This window comes from Oreochromis niloticus, linkage group LG18, assembly GCF_001858045.2.
Source record: "Oreochromis niloticus isolate F11D_XX linkage group LG18, O_niloticus_UMD_NMBU, whole genome shotgun sequence".
Taxonomy (NCBI): Eukaryota; Metazoa; Chordata; class Actinopteri; order Cichliformes; family Cichlidae; genus Oreochromis; species Oreochromis niloticus.
Window position 1 is genome coordinate 25,257,562 of NC_031982.2, and position 8,885 is coordinate 25,266,446.

The 8,885-nt window shown below is 39.1% G+C and overlaps 1 protein-coding gene across 1 annotated transcript; it reads left to right on the forward strand.

Moving 5' to 3' along the window:
- Positions 1-1,455: 1,455 nt before the first annotated feature.
- txndc12 (thioredoxin domain containing 12 (endoplasmic reticulum)) lies at positions 1,456-8,678 on the forward strand. Its single transcript, XM_003448452.5, has 7 exons — positions 1,456-1,637; positions 2,644-2,704; positions 2,984-3,036; positions 4,413-4,486; positions 4,672-4,741; positions 6,171-6,254; positions 7,516-8,678. Exons 1-7 carry the CDS (start codon positions 1,538-1,540, stop codon positions 7,593-7,595), a joined length of 522 nt encoding a protein of 173 aa, XP_003448500.1. The 5' UTR covers positions 1,456-1,537; the 3' UTR covers positions 7,596-8,678.
- The last annotated feature ends 207 nt before the right edge of the window (positions 8,679-8,885 follow it).

Sequence of the window (8,885 nt, forward strand, 5' to 3'; positions counted from 1 at the left end):
CCCAGGGGTATATATGCACAAAATCCCATTAATGATTGGTTAAAATTGCATCTCAACCGCTGATATTTGACCAAAAAGATTGGTCAAATATCAGCGATCGTGGCTCAAGAGTTGGGAGTTTGCCTTGTCAATTGGAAGGTTGCTGGTTCGAGCCCCGGCTTGTGTCCTTGGGCAAGACACTTCACCCGTTGCCTACTGGTGGTGGTCAGAGGGACCGGTAGCGCCAGTGTCCGGCAGCCTCGCCTCTGTCAGTGGTGGCTCGCCCAGGGTGGCTGTGGCTACAATGTAGCTTGCCATCACCAGTGTGTGAATGGGTGGATGACTGGATGTGTAAAAGCGCTTTGGGGTCCTTAGGGGCTAGTAAAGCGCTATACAAATACAGGCCATTTATCAATCTTTTTGGTAGATTTGGTAAACTTTCAATTGGTTTCCTGGCACAGATTCGGCTGTTAAGCATAGTCCACAAATTATTAATAGAGGTTGAAGTTGGGGTTTTGGGAAGGCCATTTTAGAAGCTTAATGTTAGCCAGTGTACCAGTACCACTGGCAGCAAAAGAGTCCTAGAGCGTAATGCTACCACCACCATGCTTGACCAATGGGAAAAGTGTTCCTAGGTTTAAAAGCCTCATCTTTACTACTCCAAACATACTTCTCATCATTGTGCTCAAACTGTTCTCCAGAAGCCATTTGGTTTGTCCATATGAATGGCTGCAAACTCCAGTCGAGCCCAAAGGTGTTGATTTTGAAGCAGCACCTCTCAGACCATGGTGATGTAAAACTCACTTCACTGTGGACAGTAACACTGATGTCCCAACAGTTTCTAATTCATGACAGGCTTGACCCTTGGTTGTGCCTGGGTTGTTTCTGACCTATCCTAACCTGTTTCCTCTGATCTGAAGGTCACAGTTTGCGTCTTCTTCCAGACCTTGGAAAAGTGGTGACACGTCTGGAAGCTTGTAGTTGTGTACAGGTAATTGAAGTTATGATCTTGGAATCTGCAGTTGTTTCAAAATGGCTCCCAGACACCTTCCCAACGTTACACACACACACACACACACACACACACACACACACACACACACAAATGACAGCAATTTTGCGTTTTTTTTTTACTCTCAAATACAATTTTAGTAACAAAACTTTGGATTTTTTTTCTTGGAAATAACTCCACCCAGTTTCTTTCTTTTAGTATTTTTTTTTCAAGAAAGAAAGAAAAAAAGAAAGAAAGAAAAACAGAAAATAAAGTCAGGAAGAATTTTAACATAAATTTGTCATATAACAATAATATATAATTTTGCATTATAAAATGTAGTTTTTAACTTTGTGAGGGTTTTGTTTTTGTTTTTTTTGGCTATTGTTTCAGGCTATTGTTTGTTTTATAATTTTGTTTCCTGTGCACTATTTTGTAAAATCCCAACTTTCTCAATGGGGCTCTTATTGTGAAACGCGGCTGTTATACATCCGGGTCACTTGGCTAACTATCAGTCACTGCTGTTAGCTGTTCCCGTCCGCAGTTTGACAAGGAAAAGCACTCAAAATGCAAACCTCTCTGCTGAACTTCGGCCTTTTCTCAGTTTTTCAGCTTTTAATCTCTTTATCGTGTTTCCAGGAGGTTGTGCAAGCCACCAGCGGGAGAGGTGAGTTTAAATCTGGAGTTAATGATTGATTTAAAGCAGGATCTTTGTGCAGCTTCATTGATAGTGTCACCAGTGGGAGAGCAAAGCAGAGCAGAGCCAGATGTCTTTCATCCTGAAACCTAATATCCGTGTCCTGGTTTACTGAGCAGGTGTATGCAAGTGTTTCTGTCGGGCAGACATAATTTGTAGTTTTTCTGGTCAGCTTAGCCGAGTTGTTTTATAGCTTTAAGTCCTCTACAGACCTGCATTTAACGATTTCTTCATTAATACTGTTTTAACTTATAATTATACTCACTCAAAATAAAATGTTTTTCGCCAAGCACACAGGAAAATGAGATATATGCTTAAATAAAATATCCTTACATGAATGTAGATGCATTTTGATTGAAAAAAAAGTTGTACAATATGTATGTAAATAGTAGTGGGCGTTAAAAGAAACAAGCTAGTGAATGCGATTAAAGTTTAGTACTGAAACAAATATTAATCCATTGATTGCATTCTTAATTATTCAGAAGTACCCGAAAAGAGTAGAAAATAAAAAGGATGTTAAATAAAATTTTTTGGTCTTATAATCAAACAGCTTTTTCTTCTTGCAGATTTGCCAGTTTATTTCTGATAAATTCGCCACATTTTAATTCTCAATTTGCCCATTTTTTCTTACATCTTTTTCCTCATAAATTTTCCAGAATTTAATTTTAATAGTTTTTTCTTTTGTAAATTTGCCACTTTATTTTTGTTTATCTAAAATGTATTCCATGCTTATTAATAGTACTACTAGTAATAAGCTACTACTACCTTTATTACTGGTGAAGTAGCTGTATAAAGTACCTTGTTTCAGCCCTGTTTGCTATAGCACAATATAGTATCAAATAACTTGCCATTCAGTTGTATTTGTTTCCTTGTACCTCTATCTATTGATTGAGTATTTAGGGCAAACACACCCTGTTGTGCAACACAATACCAGATACACAGTGTGGGTGTGCTTATTGATTGTCTCTGCCTGCAGGATTTGGTGATCACATCCACTGGAGAACGCTGGAAGATGCCAAGAAAGAAGCTGAAGCCAGGTGAGCAAAAATATTACAACCACTTCCTGAAATGCTGCCAAAGAGCCTTTTGTGCAAAGATTAGCCTGAGGCAGCTGTTTAAAAAAAACCCACGCATACATCTATTTTTGTCCTGGTTAGAGGAGCAGATTGACAAGTTGTCAACGAGCGGGTGTAGTTTTTCATATGTTGCAATTTCAGGCTTTAAAAACATGGAGCAGTGTGAGAAGTTTTCAGTTTTGGAACAGCATGAGTTTAATTTTGGTTTTGATGCACTTTTAAATGTGTTTAAATTAACAGCGGGCTGCCGATCATGGTCATCATCCACAAGAGCTGGTGTGGAGCCTGCAAAGGTAAAATAATGTTCCACCGTTCATCTTGCAGAAACTGTCTGACTAAAAATCTGTTCTATAGAGTAAAAAAACGCCAAATTAGGTGTAATTAAAATCATGGTGAACATTATTGAGTTTAGTCGATTGACATTACTTTGAAGAGAGAATCAAAGCCAGACATGTTGCATATTTCCTGCTTAAAAATTATTTTATTTTATTACATAAAACATTTAAAATTTAGACAAGCTGTCTGAGTCATAAAGGCATAAAATACTGTACACGTGAAGCTTTTATGATCTGTAAATTTATGTACACGTAATAATAGTAGGCTCCCTATGTTGAACAACCAGGACAAGGTGTTGAAATTACGCTTACACCTTTTAAGATATCACATGTTTTTGTAAGTGACTGGTTCACTGAGTGTTAAAATGTGGACATTTGAGAATTTACTATGTTAAACTTTAGATGTGTGGCTCATGAACTAGAATGAACATGTTGTGTTGTCTCCGAGAACAGGTTGTTGTATGGATACTTTAAAAAGCCCCTAAAGGGCTGCTTTTTTAATGCAGGGCATGTTGCCAGTGGTTTAGCAGCCTGCCAGAAAGCTCCTGAAAACCTGTAAGGTAGCAATGCAGGGATCCTTAAACACCTGAAGCTGTACAGATGCTGTTGGGCCTTTTTAAGTCGCTTATGTCAGGTGTTTGTGTATGTGGACTCCCATGTATTTAAATCTGTGCATCCGCTCAAACCCTGGGGTCTGTTTACGATGAACAGCCAATCAGAAGAAAGTCACCTTAAAGGTAGATGAGCTAAACCAGCTTCTTTCAGACAGAAGATGAACTAAGGAGCTAAACAAGGATGATTCTGAACTTTGAGTCATGCAAAGCCCCTCTAGTAAAGTCCAAGAATGACAAAAGCTGGAGATGAGATCTATCTACAATGCCTGAAATTGAGTTTTATATTTGTTTAATTAACTTAGGATATTGCTTAGCAATTTAAATGTTACAGAAAATATATTCATGGAAAAATATTTCTGTTGAAAGCAGAATCAACTGTTTTTATCAGCTTTTTTAAATGATCCAAATCGTAGCTACAATGTTGTTGTTAATCAGGAAGCCCGTCTTTGGATCTCAGCCAGATGTGTAATGTGGAAAGGACAAACAAAGCAATCAGGAAATGACAAAAACCGGAAGGGTTGTTGGAAAAAATTAAGTGACTATTTTCACTAACAAGTGAAATGCAACATGAGAATTCAGCAGATCTGAAAACTTGGAAAAAAACTGAAGAACAACAGAGGCTTTTAATTATTTAAGCCTCTTCACCGTAAATATAAAAGCTTTTTGCATTTGATTGTGTGTAAAATAACCTCTTTACTATGTTGTTGTTTTTATAATCAGCACTGAAGCCCAAGTTTGCTGAATCCAAGGAGATCTCTGAACTGGCACACAACTTTGTCATGGTGAACCTGGAGGTGAGGATATATTGAAAGCACCTTAAAGCCGCTGCTTCCTGTATTTTCTGTTTATTTCAGTGTATTGATGTAAAAATATCATGTTTGTGCTCCCTTTTATTTCTTGTTTTATCGTCATGCTACAAGCCAGAATTGACACATTGGCGGTTTTTGGATTTGTTTCCACTAATCTCTCATTTTACCAGGATGAAGAGGAGCCAAAGGATGAAGCCTTCACCCCAGATGGGGGATACATTCCTCGGATTCTTTTCCTTGGTAGGAAGGCGGGGGCGTAATCAGCCTTGATGTACACAGCTTTGAGGAGTGACTCCTTGTGCAGTTAGTGGTAGTAGTAATAGTTTTCTGGTCCAGGTTACATTATATTATCAGAAAACGGAAAGTTTTCAGAACTAAAGGCAAAGTTAGTATTGTTATAAATAATACAATGAAAAGTTTCTAAACAACACTGTCATACCAAGTCTCGTCCAGTTCTCTTTGGGAAATGTTTAAAAAAGGCCTAATGGGCAGGTTGAACTTCCTGCAGCTCTACACATAAACTCAGAAGTTTATGAATGAATTGTGTCGTACTTTTATGCACTTATTTGCCCTAAAAAGAATAATTTGGCCAGACATTCCTTCCGAGAGGACATAGCAGATCTGAATCAGAGGTTGACATGACCCTGTTGTAGGTCCACTTATTAAAGACAGGCTGTAAAAGGTGTGGAAGCCATCCATAAGTCAAAATTTATATGGAGAGAAATTTGCCTCAAAAGTGTTACAGATATTGTCCAGAAGCGTGAACTAAAATTTACAAACGTGTGCAACTTTTGAGGATTCAAAAATGCGCACTCCAATCCACACAAACGTTTTAAAAATGTGTATATCCAAATTATCCTCAAGCTAAAAGTACAGGCAACATCCCTTGCTTACTTATAAAGCCTTAAATGCGTGTGCACAATTGCCTGATATGCACAGATCATGTCCCAGGCCCACCTGGGATTTTTCACGCTGAAAGCTTCGCACAGATCCACAGACTAAGTTGCGTTCAAGTCTCAGTGTAAAATTGGGACATCTTAGTTTTATACTTGTGGATCATAAGGTATGCATTTGTAACACTTTTAAGGCAAATGTCTCTCCATAAATTTCAACTCAAAGTTTCGACTTAACTCAAATTTCAACTTATGTTTTTAACTTTCAGTTATTTTCTTAGTAATTACATCAAAAATTTGACATAATGATGGGAAATTTTGTCTTATGGATGGCAAAAAATGTCTCTTTCCCTTTTAGTGTGCCTTGATCATCAAAATGTTGAAAGCCGGTGATTTAGACAGCCAGCAGTCTTTATTAGTTTATCCTGCACACACAGACACACGTTATACTAAGAAAAAGCTGTGCGCTGTGCTGGGAACTGCCCAGCATGGCAGGTCTCACCATGCTGCTACATCAAAGGAGAAGCTGATTAACAGATGTATGGCTACAACAGCTGTGCTGCTCAATGTCACTGCTCCTTGAGCTACTCTGCCCAGCCCTACACCACACTGCACCACCACCCAGACCTTTCTAATAAAACCCACCTCTTCATAAATAAACATCAGAATAGCATATGAGGAATTATTCGTCAAGAACATCTTAGATTAAATGAAAAACACAGTTTTTGTTGTATCTGTTTCAACTAATTTTTTTTTCCTTTTTATTTCCTTCACAGATCCGCTCGGCCATGTCCATCCTGAAATCACCAACAAAAACGGGAACCCCAACTACAAGTACTTTTACAGCAATGCAGAACACGGTAACAGTCCAGATGATCATTTCTATGTTGGTGGGATATTAAATTCACTTCACAGCCACTTTAAGGTCGCTTTATGTTATAAGATCCTACAAACTGTCCTCTATGAGCAAACACTTGGTGGTGGGGAGGAAGAACTCCCCTTCAAAAGGAAGAGCAGGCTCAGGGAGAAGACGTTCTGGCTGGTTTGGAGCTGAGGGGTAGAAAAGAGAGAAAACAGGACAAAAAACAAATTTCAGAAGAGGAGAGATGAAATTTACTGTACTGCAGACTACACTGAACACTTTTTTTTTTTAGGTACACCTGTTTAACTGCTTGCTAACACAGATCTCTAATCAGCCAATCACATAGCAGTAAGCCAATCCATTTAAGCATACGGACAACCTACTGAAGTTCCAACTGAGCATCAGAATACTTCGAAGGTGGCAGGTTGTTGGTACCAGACTGCTCAGGATATATTTAAGAAACTGAAGACCAAACCGGGTGACACTCCTGTTATTTAGGAACAGGAAACTGATGCTACAGTTTGCATGCACTCACCAAAATTTGACAACAGAAGACTGGAAAAATGTTGCCTGGTCAGATGAGTCTCGATTACACAACGCTGCCATGGTCTGGTCAGAATTTGGCATAAGCAACAAGAAAGCATGGATTCATCCTGTATTGCAGGGGTGTCAAACATAAGGCCCAGGGGCCAGAATCAGCCTGGCAAAGACTCCAATATGAACTCAACAAGGTGGCTTTGGAAAATGTGAAGTAGGGTATAAATTTTATGATGTTTAACTGTATTTGTGTAAGTTTTACAGCTTGTCCTGCTGATTTAAAAACCTCCCCCATGGCTACCAAAGTAACTGAGTAATATGTAAGAAATTAATCAGCAGCTAGTTTTTCTCATATTAAGACATCTGAGGGAATAAATGTGTAGTTGGACCTCTTCACGCTGACAGAAAGAGAGTTGCACTGGTTCAGCCCACTTAAGATTAAACCATCATGTGATGTAAAATCACCTGAAATATGATCTCTTCCTTTAAAAAAGGAGTTCTTCTTCCCTACTGTCACCATGTAGTTAGGTATACATTACTGGATCATTAAGGATCTTTCTTTAATATTGTAGGGTCTTTACCTTCATCTTAAAGCACCTTAAGATGACTGTGGTCGTGCATTGTTGCTGTACAAATACAACAAAACTTCAGATATATCTTCCAAACTTACAGCAGTTCATGGTTATTCTATTTTCTGCCTTTCTTCCCTCTCTGCTACTCAGTTATATCCGGTATGAAGGAGGCTCAGGACAAGCTGACAGGGGACGCCTTCAACCAAGGTCACACTGGAGATGAGCTGTGAGGAGGCTACGACGGGCTTCAGGCTGTAAGGGCTAAACTTCCTCTACCTGAGCCTGTGCTGTCAAGTTCCTCCAAACCACCCCTTAGGATATTTATCCTTTTTCACACAGTGGGGTTCGCCTCACTGACTGAAGCCAACCATTATAGGAATCGGTGCTTTAGTATTTCTCTCTGTCCTTTACTACTCATCCTAATGTAATTAAATGCCATATACTGTACTTACTGTCTGTAGAGGATACAACCAACTCAAATTAGCCATGTTTACTGCCATCTGTTGTTAGTTAGTTAGAAACATCACATCTTTGAAAAGCCAAGACTTTAGGAAGATGCTCCGTCTACGATAGACAAACATACAAAGAGACCTTTAAAGTTTTCACCCGGGAGCATTGAAGCTACACTTTTCACCTTAGTTCCGATTAAGTATTTAAACGCCTCCAGTGATGTGCTTCCAGAGATCCTCTACAGTAGGTGTATCTTATCTATCTGTGAAACCTTTCACCATGCACGACATGGGCTTTGAACTTCTGATTTATTACTGATTTATTCACGACAGTTTGTGTACTTACTCATCCAAACCATAGACAGTATGGAAGACGGCTGGAGCTACCATGATGTCGTGGTCTGGTTAGTGAAGTCTTGTTCTAAAGCCTTGATGAGCGTATTTGCTGTCACCTTCTTTTGGGTTTTGAAACCACCAGCTGATTAGGAAAGTGTTTAAAAAGTCAGGGGTGAGGGTCTTTCCCACATAGACTTCTATAGGACCTGAGGTCCTTTTGCAACCACTCAAGTCGCCCCTTGATGGTCATTAGAAAGAAAGGAGTTTTAAGGTACTTTCTGCTTCTGGCGTCACTTTTCAGACACTGAAGCTGCCTCCACCTTTTATACAGTCTATGATCTATATCTATATTACAGGTTTTTGGGTTTGTTTTTTTTCTGTTTTGCTGCTTGTAAAGTGACACCCCTCTTCAGTTTTTATGGGCCTCATTAAACTCTTGAATTAAGGGAAGGGATCATTTGTGAAGTGTCTTGATGCATTTTATACATGAACACGGCCAAGTGTGCAAATAAAGTTTGTTTGGTTGAACGCTTTGACTCATTTCACTCTGAGCCTCACAAGGTTTTATTATTGTATTAAGTAAAACTGGAACTAGTCTCATAGCAGGACAGGAATCCGCTGGAGCACCTTTGGGTGGAGTTTGTATTCTCTCCCTGTGGTTTCCTACCAGTCCAAATACATGCAAGTCAAATTGATTGATTCTAAATTGATTGTAGGTGAATGGGAGCAGGAATG

Coding starts and splice junctions, on each gene's coding strand:
- txndc12 (XM_003448452.5), top strand. CDS start 1,538: ATGCAAACCTCTCTGCTGAACTTCGGCCTTTTCTCAGTTTTTCAGCTT. Junction 4,487..4,671: donor TTGTCATGGTGAACCTGGAG/GTGAGGATATAT, acceptor TCATTTTACCAG/GATGAAGAGGAGCCAAAGGA. Junction 6,255..7,515: donor TTACAGCAATGCAGAACACG/GTAACAGTCCAG, acceptor TCTGCTACTCAG/TTATATCCGGTATGAAGGAG.